The sequence below is a fragment of the Choloepus didactylus genome, chromosome 9 (genome assembly GCF_015220235.1).
Source record: "Choloepus didactylus isolate mChoDid1 chromosome 9, mChoDid1.pri, whole genome shotgun sequence".
Lineage (NCBI taxonomy): Eukaryota > Metazoa > Chordata > Mammalia > Pilosa > Megalonychidae > Choloepus > Choloepus didactylus.
Window position 1 is genome coordinate 124182170 of NC_051315.1, and position 20674 is coordinate 124202843.

A 20674-nucleotide genomic window follows, 5' to 3' on the forward strand; every position below is an offset into this window, starting at 1 on the left:
TCACCAACTACTACAGTATTTTGCTGGTTTTTACTATATTAGGGTTATTCAGAAATGGGAGAGGATAATTCTACATTTCAGCTTTATTCTTCCATTTCTCCTCTCTGTCTCCCCCCTCCTTACTTCCTCTTTCAGTCTCTTTCCACCTCTCTTTTTTTTAAATGTAATTTTATTAAGATATATTCACATACCACACAATCCATCCAAAGTATACAATCATTGGTTCACAGTATCATCATATAGTTGTGCATTCATCACCATGATCAATTTTAGAACATTTGCATTACTCCAGAAGAAGAAATAAAAGAAATAAAAAGAGAAAAGAAAACCCCAAGTATCCCATACCCCATATCTCACCCCCCTTTATTGACCTCTAGTATTGTACTCTACCCAATTTTAAGACTTACAATAAAGGTAGGTTAACTAAGACAGTGTAGTATTGTCAGAGATAGATATATAGGTCAGTTCTCTTTCCACCTCTTTTTTTTTTTTAATTAAATTCAGTTTTATTGAGATATATTCACATACCATGCAGTCATCTAAGGGATACAATCAGCTATTCACAGTACCATCATATAATTATGCATTCATCAACCCAATCTATTTTTGAACATTTTCCTTACACCAGAGAGAATCAGAATAAGAATAAAAAAGAAAAGTGAAAAAGAACACTTAAATCATCCCCCCATCCCACCCTAATTTTCATTTCGTTTTTGTCCCCATTTTTCTACTCATCCATCCATACACTGGATAAAGGGAGTGCCATCCACAAGGTTTTCACAATCACGCTGTCACCCCTTGTAAGCTACATTGCTATACAGTCGTCTTCAAGAGTCAAGGCTATTGGGTTGGGGTTTGATAGTTTCAGGTATTTACTTCTAGCTATTCCAATACATTAATACCTAAAAAGGGTTATCTATATAGTGCATAGGAATGTCCACCAGAGTGACTTCTTGACTCCATTTGAAATCTCTCAGCCACTGAAGCTTTATTTCATTTCATTTCATTTCGCATCCCTCTTTTCATCAAGAAGATGTTCTCAATCCCACGATGCTGAGTCCACATTAATCCCCGGAAGTCATGTCCTTGCATTGCCAGGGAGACTTACACTACTGATTTACACATAGGGGGAAGGGCAGTGAGATCACCTGCTGAGGTCTTTCCACCTCTTTTTTTTTTTTTTTTTTTTTTTTTCATTTTATTGAGATATTCACATACCATGCAGTCATACAAAACAAATCATACATTCAATTGTTCATAGTACCATTACATAGTTGTACATTCATCACCAAAATCAATCCCTGACACCTTCATTACTACACACGCACAAATAACAAGAATAATAATTAAAGTGAAAAAAGAGCAATTAAAGTAAAAAAGAATGCTGGGCGCCTGTGTCTGTTTGTTTCCTTCCCCCATTTTTCTACTCATCCATCCATAAACTAGACAAAGGGGAGTGTGGTCCTTATGGCTTTACCAATCCCATTGTCACCCCTCATAAGCTACGTTTTTATACAGTCGTCTTCAAGATTCATGGGTTCTGGGTTGTAGTTTGATAGTTTCAGGTATCTACTGCCAGCTACCCCAATTCATTAGAACCTAAAAAGGGTTGTTTATATTGTGCTTAAGAGTGCCCACCAGAGTGATCTCTCGGCTGTTTTGGAATCTCTCTGCCACTGAAGCTTATTTCATTTCCTTTCATTTCCCCCATTTGGTCAAGAAGATGTTCTCCATCCCACGATGCCAGGTCTACATTCCTCCCCGGGAGTCATATTCCGTGTTGCCAGGGAGATTCACTCCCCTGGGTGTCTGATCCCACATAGGGGGGAGAACAGTGATTTCACCTTTTAAGTTGGCTTAGCTAGAGAGAGAGGGCCACATCTGAGCAACAAAGAGGCAATCGGGAGGAGGCTCTTAGGCACAATTATAGGGAGGCTTAGCCTCTCTTTTGCAGCAACAGTTTTGCCAAGGGCAAGTCCTGTGGTAGAGGGCTCAACCCATCAAACCACCAGTCCCCTATGTCTGTGAGCACATTAGCAACCATCGAGGTGAGGCAGGCCATTACTCCTGCATTCTCCACCAGCTCCTCAAGGGGGCTCTGCATATTTTTTTCCTTGTTTTTTTTTTAAACTTTTTTTTTTAATCAACTGTATAAAAAATAAAAAAAAAAAATTTAAAAAAAACATACAATAAAAGAACATTTCAAGGAGACCATAGCAAGGGAGTAAGAAAAAGACAACTAACCTAAGATAACTACTTTACTTCCAACATGTTCCTACTCTACCCCAAGAAAGTAACCTAATATAGCAACATTTCTGTGAACTTGTTCCTACTATACCCTTTAGAAATTAACAGACCATAATCATTCCTGGGCATTCCCAGAACGTTAAATTTACCCACGATAGTTTATCTTTTCTTATTGGATTATGGTTCCCCCTTCCTTTATTGCTCTCTATCGCTAGTTCCCGTACATTCTACATTATAAACCATTTGTTTTACATTTTTCAAAGTTCACATTAGTGGTAGCATATAATATTTCTCTTTTTGTGTCTGGCTTATTTTGCTCAGCATTAAGTCGTCAAGGTTCATCCATGTTGTCATATGTTTCACGACATCATTCCTTCTTACTGCCATGTAGTATTCCATCGTGTGTATATACCACATTTTATTTATCCACTCATCTGTTGAAGGACATTTGGGTTGTTTCCATCTCTTGGCAATTGTGAATAATGCTGCTATGAATATTGGCGTGCAGATATCTGTTCGTGGCGCTGCTTTCCTATCTTCCAGGTATATACTGAGAAGTGCAATCGCTGTGTCGAAGGGTAACTCTATGTCTAGTTTTCTAAGGAACTGCCAGACTGACTTCCAGAGTGGCTGAACCATTATACAGTCCCACCAACAGTGAATAAGAGCTCCAATTTCTCCACATCCTCTCTAGCATTTATAGTTTCCTGTTTGTTTAATGGCAGCCATTCTAATTGGTGTGAGATGGTATCTCATTGTGGTCTTAATTTGCATCTCTCTAATAGCTAGTGAAGCTGAACATTTTTTCATGTGTTTCTTGGTCATTTGTATTTCCTCTTCAGAGAACTGTCTTTTCATGTCTTTTGTCCATTTTATAATTGGGCTATCTGTACTATTGTCACTGAGTTGTAGGATTTCTTTATATATGCAAGATATCAGTCTTTTGTCAGATACATGGTTTCCAAAAATTTTTTCCCATTGAGTTGGCTGCCTCTTTACCTTTTTGACAAATTCCTTTGAGGTACAGAAACTTACAAGCTTGAGGAGTTCCCATTTATCTGTTTTTTCTTTTGTTGCTTGTGCTTTGGGTGTCAAGTCTAGGAAATGGCCGCCTAATACAAGGTCTTAAAGATGTTTCCCTACATTATCTTCCAGGAGTTTTATGGTACTTTCTTTTATATTGAGATCTTTGATCCATTTTGAGTTAATTTTTGTGTAGGGTGTGAGGTAGGGGTCCTCTTTCATTCTTTTGGATATGGATATCCAACTCTCCCAGCCCCATTTGTTGAAAAGACCATTATGACCTAGTTCAGTGCCTTTGGGGGTCTTATCAAAGATCAGTCGGCCATAGATCTGGGGGTCTATCTCTGAATTCTCAATTTGATTCCATTGATCAGTGTTCTAGTTTGGTAATGCTGCCGAAATGCAAAACACCAGAGATGGATTGGCTTTTATAAAAGGGGGTTTATTTGGTTACACAGTTACAGTCTTAAGGCCATAAAGTGTCCAAGGTAACACATCAACAATCGGGTACCGTCACTGGAGTATGGCCAATGGTGTCCGGAAAGCCTCTGTTAACTGGGAAGGCACATGGCCGGCATCTGCTCCAAAGTTCTGGTTTCAAAATGGCTTTCTCCCAGGACGTTCCTCTCTAGACTGCAGTTCCTCACAAATGTCACTCTTAGTTGCACTTGGGGTGTTTGTCCTCTCTTAGCTTCTCTGGAGCAAGAGTCTGCTTTCAACAAGCCGTCTTCAAACCGTCTCTCATCTGCAGCTCCTGTGCTTTCTTCAAAGTGTCTCTCTTGGCTATAGCTCCTCTTCAAAACATCACTCACAGCTGCACTGAGTTCCCCCTGCCCATCAGCTCATTTATATGGCTCCACTGATCAAGGCCCACCCAGTGGGCGGGCCAACACTCCATGGAAATTATCCAGTTAGAGTCATCACCCACAGCTAGGTGGGGCACATTCCAAAGAAACACTCAAAGAATTACAATCTAATCAACACTGATTAGATTGTGTGTCTGCCTACACAAGATTACATCAAAGATAATGGCATTTGGGGGACACAATATATTCAAACTGGCACAATCAATATGTTTATCTTTGTGCCAGTACCATGCTGTTTCAACAGCTGTGGCTTTATAATAAGCTTCAAATCAGGGAGTGTAAGTCCTCCCACTTTGCTTTACTTTTTTAGAGTGTCTTTAGCAATCAAAGGCATCTTCCCTTTCCAAATAAATTTGACTACAAGCTTTTCCTCTTCCCTTTCCAAATAAATTTGATTACTAGCTTTTCCTCTTCCCTTTCCAAATAAATTTGATTACTAGCTTTTCTTCCACCTCTTTTTGATGGGTATCTGTTTCATTTTTCATGGACCAGTCAAGTTATGGTGCTTCTTTCCATTTCTCTTTTTATTTATAATGGTTTTCCCTGGGTATTTTTATTTTTAATTGGTACATAAAAGTTCTGTACTGTACTGTTCACTATGAGCCATGTGAACCTAAAATTATTCCCTTGCCCCTTTTGACTTTGTGTTAATATCCTATCCTCCTACAAAACTATGCTGCAACTGCATTAGAAAAATTTGCAGTTGTGTTATCTGTCTCTCAGTGAAATTAGTAGGAGAGAAAATGTGGAGAGGATGACTTCAAAGGTATGAAGGGAGGTTTATGAGAACTCACGTAATGATTTTGTGTCTTCAAGGAGAAAAGCCAAAAATTAAGAAGGTTTATGATTGAAGTCTGTAAAATTGTAAACACTATCTATAGGATAAACTCTCCCTTGTTTAATAAATCTCAGAATGTTAGAACAAAGAGTCAGTTCCTAAGTCTAAAGAAGGTAGATTTCACTGAAGTAAAAGGAAGTTCAGCTTCAAAACTTAGGTCAAATAACACATTGTGTAGGCAACCTTCTCCCCTTTTCTTCTACTCTACGCAGCTACCATCCTGGATTAGGTACCATGCATGTTCCCACTAGCACCCTGGGTTTATATTTTTCATAACACATTTATGCCTCATATTAACTATCTAATTAACTGTCTTCTCCATGAGATTGGAGGTTCGTTCCTTGGGATCTTTTCCAGGATTTTAAAATTTTCACCATATAGTAAGAATTCAATAAATGCGGGGGGCGGGGGGGTATAAGTAAACAGCAAATTTATATAACTCATTCCTATTGGAAAAGCAAAAAGTATACCTCATTCTTTTTTTTTCAGTCTGGATTATTTGTTTAAACAGAACTCTGATTATTATAAAAATTAAAATGCTTTTTGGTTTAGTAAAGTCAGTACTCACTTCCTGACTCCAAGCAAAACATGAAGACATCTGTGAGATACTGAGATTAAGAGGAGATGTGAGCTCCAAGGATTCAGCATTGGAATTCAAATTAGGCATGGACAAGCCCCATTTTTTAATAGCCTGTATTTATATGAACTAAAAGATCTGTATCTCAAAGTTCTGTATTCAGCACCAGCACTGTTACCATATAGAGAAGAGGTTGTAGCACAGCAGCCCATGATTCAGAAATGTATTTTGTTTCTCCTTCCATACACAAATTGTAAGATTTTGCGCCAAATCCAGATTAGAGCCTGCTTTTAAAAACAAAATGACCTAATGACCTTGGGCCTTTATCCTTAGTAATAGCTATCCCCATTCTAGTTTGCTTCAGTCCCCACTGCTCCCAACCTACTTTGTTGCCTGACTGGTTCCTAAAGGTATTTGAGTTTGCAATCCCTAATGGCCTCCTAAAATCTTAGAATTAAAGTGTCCAATAAAGATCCATCTATCCAACTGATGCTTGGATCTTCAATCTAGTTCATTGGTTTTCAAAGCATGTTTATTCTATACCCTCCCTCAAAGGATAGACAAAGGGAAATGGCAAGAGGTAGATGAACAGGTCAGCTTCCAAGCTATACACCCTCCCAGTAGCTCAAACTTCCTATTAAATAGAATCAGTTCTAATTTAATTCTTTTACATACTGTGCTTCTTCAAAAGATTTCAGTCGAATCAAAGTTGGAGGCATAAAAATTTCTTCTAAATTAATGTTCAAACCCTCTTTTTGCCAAGGGGTAAACAAGACTCTTAGAGTCAGGTCATTGTCCAAGGTCACAAGGTTAGTTAATGTCAGAGCTATCTCCTACCAATATAAGTAATTTAATAATTCACAGAGTAATGCTCAGTACCTCTTAGTTTTCTGTTGCTGCCCCATAGATCCTCATAACTTGTTCTGGATAGTTCTCATAATTCTAAAAATTTTTATGCTTCCTAGTGCCTAAAAGAGCAAAAGTCAGAAAACATTCTGAACTTTTAAGCATTTAATCATGATGTGTGATTATTTTATAAATGCGTTGTTTTTGTTTTTTTTTTTCACATTTAGGCATATGGTAAAAGCAACAAGTAAAAATAAAACATCTACATCTTGCCTCTTTGCTATTGTTTGCAAATAGGTGTACTAAAATTTTGCTTTCATTAACTCATTAAATGCCAGCATATAATATAGAATTATATTTTTTTATAAAGCACCCCAGTTTTGATACCCTTCAGCATTTGTTTTTGAAAAAAATCTGCCTGTATAGAAAGAAAGTCTGCATTTTCCCTGAGTCCAGTTAAAGTACAGCCCTTCCAGTTTTGGAGACCCTAAGATAGCTCACTGTCTGTGTAGTTCCAAGGACTAGCATTGTATGATCTATGGCCTTAAAAATATCACCAACTGCTTCCCTAGTGTAGTGCTTAGAAATCTTTATTATTGCCTTCTGGATTGATGTTCATGGTTTCTCTCTTTTTCTACAGGAGGACATAATGTCACAATATCTTTGCAGTCCAGGACTGGGCACACCCATATGCCTTCTGTGGTTGGCGTCCTTGTCTTCACCCAGTTCTGGTTCTGGTTTCCTCTTTCACACTTTCTGTCATTGGCATATACCCCAACCTGTGTCATTGGCCTTAACAAGGACTTAAAGGTATGTTTTTGAGACCTCAGTTTTGGATTATATCCTACTGACCATCTACTCCCGAGGATTTTCAAGAAATTTTAAAGTTGAATTGGCATCTCATCAATAAAGTATTTTCCCTTCAAACTGAGTCATCACCTTGTTGAGTGGAGTGTGTCAGTGGGAGTTTTGAAAATCAAGTCTCCTTACCAGCTATGTTAACCTTTGGTAAATCCTTAGCTTTTCTGAGACTTAAGTTCTTTATGCAATTTTGGAAGTAGTGGTAAAAGAAGAGGCTAAATGTATAGGTATAAAGAGGCTTTATAAACTACTCTGATGAATTGAAATTTAATCCTGAAGGGTGTGGGAGCTGTTGAAGGATTTGAAGCAGGTAAATGACCTTATGAGATTTGTATTTTTAGAAAGAGCTTTCTGACAACAGTGGAAACCCATTATGATACTATTGCAGTAATCCAGGCAAGGAAGAATGAGGACCTAAACTAAATCTTAATAATAAGAAATGAAGGTTTCAAACAGGGATATGTTTCAGAGTTATGAGCTGCTAGAGTGATTCATGGAATACTAAAGAGGAAAAAAAGTGGGAGAATGTCCCTTGATGGTAGCAGAAAACAAGACCGACAGTGAGGAAACAGGACGTTTGAAGGAATGGAACTAGTCTCTTAAGTCAAAGACTTAAGTTGTTACATCCTCTGTCATCATGCCATTTTCTTCTTTAATTGGAGCTTGTTTGTACTTGTCTTTCTCAGTTTTGTGACCTAATTCACTTTCTCATTCTACCGTCTTAGAGGCCTTTTGACCTTTAAATAATTCTTACATCTGGTTATCACTCGAGTATTGCCAGTTTGTTCTCCAGAGTGGTCCCAGGGTCTTTATTCAGAGCTTGTTGTAGCAAGTGAGTCTGTCAGCATCAGTTAGGTTCAGCAGAGACTTCCATCCCCATCTCCCCCAGGCCATGAATGCTTCAGGTAAACCAAAGGTCTCCCAGCTAATCTGATTTGTGTAGGTTGGGGTGGGTTGAGATTCTAGAGTTAATTTTGCATTTATGACCTAGAAGGCTGTTGGTTTAATTACAATGCCCTCTTTCTAATTTGTGTGTGTGTGTGTGTGTACAAATAGTTCCGTTGTTGGAGATTTGATAAAAGCAAAACTTTCCTTTTCTTATCCATGTTCTGGGCTTGTAGAATAAAAAGCATGACTTTAAATGACCAAAAAAATGACAACAACAACAAAAAACTAATAGCATTTGTAAATATTGAACAGTTTAGGCCTCAAAACAATAATATTTTGGTCTCCTGATCCCTAACCTTTAATCTCATGATTAAACATCTCGCATAAACTGTAGGGGCTTTGGTTCTCTGGCAAACAATTTTAAGATCTCTGTTTTCATTCTTTACAAATGGAAGTGGAAAGGAAAAAGACAAGGTCTTCCTTGTCCTAGTAAATACAGTGCTTATTACCAGTCTCTTCCAATGCAAATTGGTAAACAGAGGTAAGTTCAGACTAGAGAACTTTAAACCTGGTCAATATGTAATGTGAAGCTGACTTTTCCAGGAAACTCATGTTAGATCCTTATAAAGCATGATTATATGGTGTGAAAACTGTACATACTTGTTTGTATAGGTTGTTGGCATGGTACAAAGAAGGGACATGAAAGATAGGTATGCAAGCTAGATAATCGGGTAACACTTCACAAAGGAGCTGACAGTTGAACTGAGGCTCACACTGTGAGTGGGAATTAACTCTCTGTGGGTGGTCTGTAAAGATGAGATAAAGTAACATCTGTTCAGACACACAGAACTTCAGGAAATTATGAGGAATCGCAGGTAGTTCTATAGAACATCTAAAAACTAATTCAATGAAAGAAAAAAAATGCCTTTCAGAGAGGAGTGATAACATAATTGAATAGCTCTGTGATCGCCATTTAGCCCCATTGAAACTTCTGACCTCCCTTTGGGTCTGTATGCTTAAGACCACAGAATAGTTAAATCCTGATTTTGATTAACGGATGGAAAAAAAAAGTTTTTTTATTTCTTCAGATGCCAAAAGTTCAATATAAATCAAACTGTAAACCATCCACATTTGCATATCCGGCCCCTCTGGAAGTACCAAAGGAAAAGGAAAAGGAGAAGGTACGTTCATTGTTTTTTGAATAGCATTCATACTTTCGTATAGGACCTATAGAGTCCTATAGAATACAGAGTGTTCTATTGGGTTTGTTTTTAAATATTTTTTATGTTTTAAATTAGTTGTTAAAAGTAATACTGGTAATAAAATCTAACATTACAAAAGAATATAAAGCGAAATCCCTTTTCCTCTCCTGGTCATCCAAGTCCTATGATGCAGGAGTCACAACTTGTGATCCTTCCAGATGTTTTCTCTGTATGTATCAATACTTCTTAACACAAATAGAGTTGGTTATTCTTTACATACTGCTCTGCATCTTGTTGTTTTCATTTGACAGTATATCTTTGAAACTTTCAATATATGTGGATCTTTTTTTTCCAGCACTTCAGAGCAATCTCTTTATGGATATACCATTGTTTATTTAACCACTTCCTTATTTAATGGACCCTTTAGGTTATTTCTAATTTTTCTCTGTTTCAAATGAGTTGTTATACACATATATTTGTCTACTAGGTTAGAATCATAGATGTGGAAGTGCTTGATCAAAAGTTATGTGCATTTTTATAGGTATTAACTAAATTGCCTTCCAAAATGGATATAACCAATTTATATTCCTACCAACAGTGTAGGAAAACTCTCATTAATATATGTTAAATCAAATTATAGTAAATTAGAGACATGCACTTTCCCCTTTAGTTTTACTCAGTAAAATTATCTTTCATGATACCTTATATACAGTATAGGAAAATAGTTCTTTCCCTCAGAATAATGTTCTGTATTAGCCAGTTGTATTATAGCCAGTTATCTGCTGTTTTACATGTAATTAGGGATAATTATGTAATTGACCACATTTGAGGGGAAGTGATGAATACCCTTTGACAGGAGCAGCTTCTTTCATCAGCTGTGTTTCAGTTCCCACTTTTAGGTCTGAAACAAAGTCAGCTTTTACACCAGTACATTTCAAAATCCCCATTTCACCTTTGATTTCATTGAGACCCATCAAAGTGGATAATTCAAAGCTAACCATTCACTCACTGTGAGGCCATCTCTACCACAAGGGTTGGAGGAAAATTTAAGTTTTACAGTGCTTTCCCTATGAGATGAAAAAGGATATAGCACCCAAAAATCCATCTGAGAAGTACATGATAGCAAATCCACATCTAGGGTAGACTACAGATCAAAAGATGAGTAACAAATTATATTGGACAAAATCCTTCAGAAAGTAAAGATTCACCTGATGACAGTAATAGTAAATTATGTGAATAAATGTCCTGCTTGCTTTTTTCATTTATCCTCTGACTCTTGTTCTTAATGATGCTTACTCCAGGAAACATATAACACTGTAGGACTGAGTCCTCTTGTGTGTTTGTATATAGGTAAGGGATTACAATGATTTATCCTTTTCACTTCCTCTAGGTTTCTACTGCTGTGTTATCCATTACTGCCAAGGCTAAAAAGAAGGAAAAAGAAAAAGAAAAAAAGGAGGAAGAGAAAATGGAAGTGGTAGGTATAGTTTGGTGTTCATATGAGTTAATGTATTAAATGTCTGTCTCTGCCATGGTCCATATTCTTCCTTAGTTGAACATTATTATGTCTTGCTCTTGGAGTTATTTAAATAAGAATCCTATTCCAAGAAGATAGAATCATAGAATTTTAATTATAAGAGATTTGAGAAATTATTCCCATTTATGGGAAGAATAGAAGGGTATATATCAGGAATGAGTTCCTGGAGGAAATGAGGGGCTAAGTTGGATTTTCAGCAGATGATGAGATGATGATGGGAGAAAGGCCCTTTCAAGCAAAAGGAATAACTTTGCTTGGCATTTGAGTTTCCATTACCCCCAAAGCCCCAAGATTAGATTACCAACTAGCTTTTCAAGCCTTATTCCCCTCCTGCGCATGCTTCAGCCCTAGAGGTTTCTTACCATTTATTTAAATAGACCCTCTTTTACTGATCTCTACTGGTAGAAAACCCCATTATTTGAAACTAAGTCAAATACCATTCCCACTCCCAAACAGAGTTATCCTCTCTCTCCTCTGAATCTGTTATCACTTTATTTGTACTTTCATTGTATCTAGTACTACCTTTTGTGCCTAACAATTGCTCAGTAAACCTCAATATTACTCAGTGATATGAAGTGATCCTTATTGGGCTTTTTCTTTCTTCCTAGGATGAGGCAGAGAAAAAGGAAGAAAAAGAGAAGAAAAAAGAACCTGAGCCAAACTTCCAATTACTGGATAACCCAGCCCGAGTTATGCCTGCACAGCTTAAGGTCCTAACCATGCCGGAGACCTGTAGATACCAGCCTTTCAAACCGGTAAGTTACCAATGGCTTTTAACTGTATACCAGCAGGTATCCATAGGACAATGAAATATTGATAGAGAAAGATTAATTTCTAAAGTATTCCAAAAAACTTTCTAGTACTAAGAAAGCTCTTGGCAAAAGAGAGAATACTCTCCTCCATTTTATATATATTTTGGGGGGTTTTCTCTGTGTAACTCAAAACAAGTTCAACTCTTCTACCAGAAACTTACGCTGTGGAAGTTTATAATAAAGCTGGTGATTAGAAGTTTAGACTGTGGAGCTAGACATCCTAGGTTTGAACTGTGACTCTACCATTTACAGGCTGTGCAATTTTGAGCCACATACTCACTCTGCCTCAGCATAAGGATGTGGCAAAGATTTTACAAGTTAATACAGAAGCACTTAGAACAAGACCTGGCACTGCTCGATAAGTTTTATTTGTCATCATCATCATCATGCTCTTATCTTTTTTTTTTTTTTTAATCTTCATTTTATTGAGATATATTCACATACCACGCAGTCATACAAAACAAATCGTACTTTCGATTGTTTACAGTACCATTACATAGTGGTACATTCATCACCTAAATCAATCCCTGACACCTTCATTAGCACACACACAAAAATAACAAGAATAATAATTAGAGTGAAAAAGAGCAATTGAAGTAAAAAAGAACACTGGGTACCTTTGTCTGTTTGTTTCCTTCCCCTATTTTTCTACTCATCCATCCCTAAACTAGACAAAGTGGAGTGTGGTCCTTATGGCTTTCCCAATCCCATTGTCACCCCTCATAAGCTACATTTTTATACAACTGTCTTCGAGATTCATGGGTTCTGGGTTGTAGTTTGATAGTTTCAGGTATCCACCACCAGCTACCCCAATTCTTTAGAACCTAAAAAGGGTTGTCTAAAGTGTGCATAAGAGTGCCCACCAGAGTGACCTCTCGGCTCCTTTTGGAATCTCTCTGCCACTGAAGCTTATTTCATTTCCTTTCACATCCCCCTTTTGGTCAAGAAGATGTTCTCCATCCCACGATGCCAGGTCTACATTCCTCCCCGGGAGTCGTATTCCACGTCGCCAGGGAGATTCACTCCCCTGGGTGTCTGATCCCACGTAGAGGGGAGGGCAGTGATTTCACCTTTCAAGTTGGCTTAGCTAGAGAGACAGGGCCACATCTGAGCAACAAAGAGGCATTCGGGAGGAGGCTCTTAGGCACAACCATAGGGAGGCCTAGCCTCTCCTTTGCAGCAACCGTCTTCCCAAGGGTAAAACCTGTGGTAGAGGGCTCAACCCATCAAACCACCAGTCCCCTATGTCTGTGGTCATGTTCATGCTCTTATCTTAAACTCATTAAATTTTAGTTAGAAAAAGATCTTAATGCCATTTTATTTATTCCAAGGCAGAATGTGTCATAATGAAAACAAATACTAATCTGGAATTTGAGCATAATAATGCCTTTACATATCATGTTCTTGTATCTAGAAAACCAGGGAGTCATCAGTAGATGCATTCAAGAGATTTAGATCCTGGGTCTGTCTGGAAGGTCATAGACAAGATCTTTAGGTCATTGTAGAAAAATAAACCTATTCTCATCAACCAAGGTCCCTAATGGTGGGTAGAAGATAACTCTTACCTGTCGTTATGAGCCACCGTTATCTGACTAGTTTACCAGCTACAGTAAAGAAGGGCAGGGAATAGAAGATAGCTATATGTAGTGCTTAATAGCAGCTGGAATTGGGTGACATTGGGCTCATATCCTCCCTCTGTCACTTAGCTGTGTGATTGAGGCAAGTGAATTAATTTCTTACTATCCCAGTTTTTATAGACAAGGAAATAATACTACCCACTTCCTAGGGATGTTGAGAAGATTGCTTGGGTTACATGTAAAACACCTCAAAAATATCTGGCACTAGGTAAATGCTCAATAGATATTACTTGGTTTCAGTGATAAGTCAGCAGACATCTCTAGTTAACAGGCATTCAGGCCAGGAAGAAGAGAGTAGCTTGTAGATCTCCTTCCACCTCCTATTACTCTTGCATCCCTAGGACCTAACACTATACCTGGTCTATAGCAGTTGGTCAGTGAATGTGTGTAGAATAAATGAGTCTACAGAATCACCAATGAACACCTTAAATATAGTCAGTCCAGTTTAATGCACAATCCAGTTCATCTTAGTGGCATGTTTACAGAGAACACATTCTAACTAGAAAAAAGAAGAGCAAAGTTAAACCAGAGCAAGCAGAAGGAAGGAAATAATGAAGATTAGAATGGAAATAAATGAAAAAAAGGTTAGAAAAGTGATAGAGTAAATTCCATTCAAAAGCAATGAAACCAAAAGTTGGTTCTTTGAAAAGACAAACCTTTAGCTGGACTGACCAAGAACAAGAGAGAAAACTCAGATTACTAAAATCAGAAATAAAAGAGTTGACATTGCTAATAACTACAGAAATAAAAAGGATTATAACTAAAAAGGAAAAACTATATACCAACCAGTCAGGTAACCTTGATGAAATGGACAGATTCTTAGAAAGACACAAATTGCTGAAACAGACTCCAGAAGAAATAGAAGTCTGAATAGACTTATAGCAAGTAGAGATTGAATTAGTAGTCAGAAAAACTTCACACAAAGAAAAGCCCGGGCCCAGATGGTTACAGTGGTGAATTCTGCCATACATTTAAATAAGAATTAACATTAATTCTCCACAAACTCTAAAAAAAAAAAAAAAAAATAGAAGGGAAGGGAATACTTCCCAACTCATTCACTGAGGCCAGTATTGCCCTGACAGCAAAACCAGACAAATGCACCAGAAGAAAAAAATATATAGATAATAACCCATATTTATAGGTTAGAAAACTTAATATTGTTAAGATGGCAGTACTTCCCAAATTGATCTACAGATTCAACACACTCCCTATCAGAACCCTGGCTGAGTTTTTTTTTTGCAGAAATTGGCAGGCTGATCCTAAAATCCATATGGAAATGCAAGAAACCCAGAATAGCCAAAACAATCTTGAGAAAGAGGAGCAAAATTAAAAGACACACTACTCAATTTCAAAACTTACAGTAACCAAGACTGTGTGGTACTGGACTAAAGATAGACATATAAATCAGTGGAATAGAGTCCAGAAATAAACTCATACTTCCATGGCCAATTGATTTTCAACAAGGGTGCCAAGTTCATTCAATGGGGATTTTCAACAGATGGTGCCAGGACAACCAGATAGCCACATGCAAAAGAATTAAGTTGGACCATGTATCTCACATCATATACAAAAACTAACTCAAAATGGATCAAAGACCTAAATGTAAGAGCTTTCTCTTACAAGAAAACATATGTGTAAATCTTTGTGACCTTGGATTAGTCGGTGTTTTCTTAGATGTAACACCTAAAGCACAAGCAAGCAAAGAAAAAAATAGGTAAGTTGGACTTCTCCAAGTTAAAACTATTGTGCTTCAAAGGACACCATCAAAAAATTGAAAAGACAGCCCACAGAATGGGAGGAAATATTTGCAAGTCTTATATATGTGATAAGAAACTTATATCCAGAATATATAAAGAACTCTTACAACTCAGCAATAAAGAGACAAATAACCTAATTTTTAAATAGGCAAAGGATTTAAATAGGCAGTTCTCCAAAGAAGATATACAAGTGACCAATAAGCATATGAAAAGATGCTCACTTGTATTAATAATTAGGGAAACGCAAATCAAAACCACTTTGAGATACCACTTCACATCCATGAGGATGGCTATAATCAAAAAGATGTTGGCAAGGATGTGACAAAATTGGAATCCTCATACATTGCTAGGGGGAATGTAAAATGGTACAGCCACTTTGGAAAACTGTTTGACAACTCCTCAAAAACTTAAATGTAAAGTTACCATATGGCCCAGCAATTCCATTCCTAAGTATATACCCAAAAGAAATGAAAACTTATAATCACATAAAAATTTGTACATGAATGTTCATAGCAGCATTATTCATAATAGCCAAATAGTGAAACAATCCAAATGCCCATCAACTGATGAATGGATAAACAAATAATGGTATATCCATATAATAGAATATTATTCAGCCATTAAAAGAAATGGCGTGCTGATACAGTGCCATGACATGAGTGAACCTTGGAAACATTATGCTAAGTAAAAAAATCCAGACCCAAAAGGCCACATACTATATGATTCCATTTATATGAAATGTCCAGAACAGGCAAATCCATAGAGATAGAAAGTAGATTAATGGTTGTCAGGGGCAAGGTGGAGGAAGTGCAGAATGGGAGTGACTACTAATGGGTACGAGGTTTCTTTTAGGTTGAGAAACATGTTCTGGAATTAGATAGCAGTGATGGTTGCACAGCCTGGTGAATAGACTAGAAACCACTGAATAGTGCACTTTAAAAGAGTGAATTTTGTGTGTGAATTATACCTCAGTAAAGAAAGAAAGAAAAGACTGCTTCTGTTTATGTGGAATGAAGAAAGGGGTGCCAAGTGGCTCACTTCCTAAATGGCAAGGTCATCAGACCCTTCCTCAGAGACTGCATTTGAAAGAGGCAGCTATAATTTTGAAATATGGATAACATTTCCATTCTGCTTCCTGTCCATCTTCAAAGAGGAATTGAAGAGAGTGGGGTGCTTGGCAGAAAGAAGTGTTCCATTGCCTGTGTCTTTGGTTGTCACTAACCTACACAGAATGTCATGTATCTTATTCTCTGCTTGTGGAATATGAACTTTCTCACTAACATATAAGGCGTTAATAAACCTAAACCATGTAGCTATAAAAAGCTGTTTTCCATACATTGATTATGTTGTAGGATTTGAGTTGGATTGTATCATCCAATTATGTATGAAATAGTATAGTCATAACCCGGAACCATGTGTTTCACGAAAATAGGAAATCTTCTTGTAAGCTTGGGTATTTTCTTCTGTTTGAAAGAAGATTCCTCTCCATTTTGTCCTTTAGGAGTTTCAAGTAAACTTTTAGGACATGGAGGATTAGGACTTTGGCTATACTCTCTGATTGTTCTTGGTTGAAGGCAGGGTCCATTCATAGAAGTGGATCCTCTTCAAGGAAAGCAGACTTTTAAGGGACAGAGTTATAGATTAATGTGTGTCAGTATATGTGTGGGGGAAGGGAAATAGTTTAGAAATTCATGAATACACACCAGTTTTTATAGCATGGCAGAGGAGAGTTCTAATGAGTAAAAATCAGATTAGGTTGAACTTCAGAGATGCTTATACATATGTGAATCATTTGACTAATGTGCTTGTGCTTTTTTTCCTTCCCAGTAATATGCTTTGGTAGAAATATGCTTTTTCCAGATGTGCCCTGCCACTGTTGACTGATTTAATTACAGAGGGCAGTTTTCCATTTCCTTTTACATAGGCAAGCAAATAGAATAAGATTAGCACACCAGAGATGGGGGAATAGTTTGGTGTTTGAATGTACCTTATTCTGCCAATATGTTTGGGAAAGGGCCTAATAGAATTGCTTCTACGATCTATTTCCCTTTTGTTTCCCATCTATTTCTTCATTGTCTTGGATCACAAGGATTTGTAGACCAAGTGAAAAGTACTTAGGTATCTGTGATATTTATGTGGTTCTCTCCATTGTTCTGAAATTGTTAGAGAAAAATTGTAGATTGTCTTTTGTGTCCAAACTGATGGTTTTCTCACAAATAATATTGCATGAACTTAGAACAGTTGGTGTCTCAAACTTTCAGGTGCATACAAATCACCTGGGATCTTGTTAAAATGTAGATTCTGTAGATCTAGGGTAGGGCTGGGTATTCTGCATTTCTAACAAGCTCCCAGATGATGCTAATTCTGCTGGTCCGGGACCATGCCTTGAGTAGCAAGATACTTTTGCCCCTGAAGTCACATTGAGGCTAGTAGTCAGGTCTCTGGCTGGGAAATGCTGTTCTTCATTTGAGATGGATTCAAATAGAACAGCATCACATGTTCTACCATCCAGAGCTGCTGGGTTAAGTTCACAAATACTCTGTATAGATCAAATTATCTTCATGTTCTAAGAGCACATTGACATTGCTTCCCTCATTCAATCTTCAGACTAACCTGAAAGAATATCTTATTAGCTCCTTCTTATAGCTGAGCCATTTGGTTAAGTCACCTGTGAAGGGTCACACAGGCCCTCTCATCTAGTAAGGTGTAGATCTACCCTAGTTCGTTCTTTAAAATCATTCACGTGTTGTCAAGGTGCCATTTGAAAAGCATGCACTCTAGATGTTGGAGCAGACTTGAAATACAATTAGAGCTTGTGCTTCTTCACTCCTTTCTCTGTGTTTACAGCTCTCCATTGGCGGCATCATCATTCTAAAGGACACTAGTGAAGACACTGAAGAGCTGGTAGAACCTGTTGCAGCCCATGGCCCAAAAATCGAAGAGGAGGAGCAAGAGCCAGAACCCCCAGAACCATTTGAGTATATTGATGATTAAGGACTGGAGGTGCGTGTGGAGCAAGACTGCATGTGAAGCAATACTTCACCAATGTTTTATGCAAGGACATCATCTCAGTTTTTTCTTTCATCTTATGCTTCATCCCTAATTATCTAAACAGTATTTAAATGTTTCCCCTTTTTTTGATCTCTCCCTGCTGTATAACCACCAATTCCTTTTTCTTTTTTCTTTGACTCTCTACCATCTAGTACTCTGCCAGTGCTATTCAGAGTGGCTGGTCTGCAAACTGTTTTTATAAGTCCGTGAGGAGATAAGGAGCTTGCTCTAGAATGTAAATTGATTCAGTGCTTCTTTCATCAAGAAAGTCTTGCTATCAAAAGAAAAATGACAGCTGAACTGAACAATTTGCTTAGTGATAGAACTGATTTACATTCTGATGTAAGTTCCCTGTTGTGGATTGATTATAGTTTATGGACCAGCACCAGTCTCTGCATCACAAGTTTGAGTAGCACAGGTCTAGACTTCTGTTTTTCTACTTCCTCTTCTCTTGCCCTCTCCTTTGGCAACATCTTTTGGCACTAAAAGCCTTCATTTATTCAGTGAAGCTGTTGAACATCTAGAATATAAAAGATTTGGTGCTTACTGATTTGGAGGTCAGTTAGATTCTATCACAAAGCTTTGTCCAGTTGATGAAGATATTTATAATGCCAGTGTTAAAGGGCTCTTTAAATGCAAAGGATTTGGGATCATCTAATTTCACAAACTTGTCATTCTTATTTCCCCTATTTATTTTGAATAATTATCACATATTTGAAGAAGCATATGAACTATATAATCAAGGTTCTCTAATTCCGCCTTAGTCTAAATACATTTTCAGAGAAGTATTAGTTTATTCTACTATTTTAAAAAGGAAATATCAGTATTATTACATTATGACAAAAGAAAAATACATTTAGAAGTCTAGTTGCAAATCTAGTGTGGTGAGTGTTACACACTAAATATGAATTAATGAAAACTTTTAAAGAAACCTTAAATACTAAATATTCAGGCAGGAAACTAGCCTTAATAGGAAAGTTTATTCAATCCTCAGGGAGATGATTACTTTGGACCTTAGAAGGGAGATTTATACTAACGTCCCTGCCATATCTAAACTTACTTTTCAAAATCATCTTTCAGCCCTTGATGGCCTAAGCTTTACCCAACAGTATGTGTTGGTATTGAAACCACAAGCATTCAGTTTCTATCGCAGAATTGAATTGACTAATATTAGCCCCCTTCAGCCTTACACAAAGCCTTACTGAAGACCCCTGGTTAAGTCTTTCAAGGCACTTAATCAGAAAATGGCTTAGAAGTTTATAGTAGGAAATTGGATTTGTGTTAGTTTTCAAAAAGTTAAAACATCCAGTGCATTAGGAGTTTGAAAACAATAGTCTGTTTTGGCACAAACTGGTACTTGAAGACTAAATGGGCAATTTGGAGGCTAGTTTTAGACTTCAGCAATAGTAGTTTAAAAAAAAGAATGTTTTTGAAATCAGGAATGACCCTAGCTTCCCCCCCCCTTTCCCAGGATCTCATTTGCTCACCTGAAGAAGATTGTCCAGACTCATGGTGGAAATAAAAATTTCCGTGAGGAAATTTGTCCTGAGACCTGCTATTCAACGCATGTATCATTGCCTCTGCACGGACCTGAGGAAACTGGTCTCCAAGTATTTGGTTGAAGAGAAGATATATGATTATTTAGTGTGCTCTTTCAGAGAACTTGGTTTTCAAATAAATATATTAAAATCTTCAGATGGACAAGGACTTTTTGTTTTTAAGCCTGGGTTTTAAATAAGTAGACCCCCACACACACACACCCTTACCCTGAAATGCCTAAATCCTTGATTTGTTAGAATGAGCAAGCATAGCTTTTATATTGATGAACAAGTTAAACTATTTTAAAATTATAGGCCATTGTAAAAATAATGGGAAAAAAATAAGGAAAAAAAATCAAACCCTGTTTATGACCCCAAGAATTCTCTGTAGTTTTTGTAATGGGATAGAGAGTAGGGTGCCATCACTAATTGAAAAATTCTCTTTAGTGACCTCTAAGGGATATGTAGTCTGTTCAGGTGGCTCAGAAGCATATTTTTAAATAGCATTTGCTTATTGTTTCCTGCTTCTGACCCTAAGAGTAACAGATATGAATTTATTTAGCCACATCTGATAATATACTTTTTTCCCCTTCTTACTACTATTTTTGCATGTGTTTTTTTGAGGTGCAATAGCATGGAGAAATATGAAAATGCAGGAATTTTGGCAAATACAATTTTGATTTCTAATTTATGAAGACTTTTTTAGGTGCTGGACTTGTGGAATAAGCCAGCAGGTTGTTATTCTGACAAATAACCTTTCTCATATTCTTGGCATTTTAAATGCATCTTTCTGATTTACTGGCACATAGGAATAAGAGCTAGATTCCAGGGTTTTTGTGTTGTGTTTTGTGTCTTGGTCTTCAACCATAAGTAAAAAAGTAGGTGGCTTCCAACACTAACGGTGAATGGCTTGCCTCTTTGCTCCTATCTTGATTTTTTTACTTTTCTGCATTTTAACTAATTTAGGATACAGCTTTTTGATTCTGAAAAAACT

The 20674-nt window shown here is 37.2% G+C and overlaps 1 protein-coding gene across 1 annotated transcript in view; it reads left to right on the forward strand.

Moving 5' to 3' along the window:
- PSMD1 (proteasome 26S subunit, non-ATPase 1) overlaps positions 1-19835 on the forward strand; it is a 112589-nt gene extending 92754 nt beyond the window's left edge. The window contains exons 20-25 of the mRNA XM_037849100.1: positions 7038-7207; positions 9235-9327; positions 10739-10825; positions 11494-11640; positions 17939-18094; positions 19614-19835. Coding sequence (XP_037705028.1) covers positions 7038-7207; positions 9235-9327; positions 10739-10825; positions 11494-11640; positions 17939-18085 — 644 coding nt within the window. The 3' untranslated portion in view covers positions 18086-18094; positions 19614-19835. The remainder of the gene's footprint in view (positions 1-7037; positions 7208-9234; positions 9328-10738; positions 10826-11493; positions 11641-17938; positions 18095-19613) is intronic.
- The last annotated feature ends 839 nt before the right edge of the window (positions 19836-20674 follow it).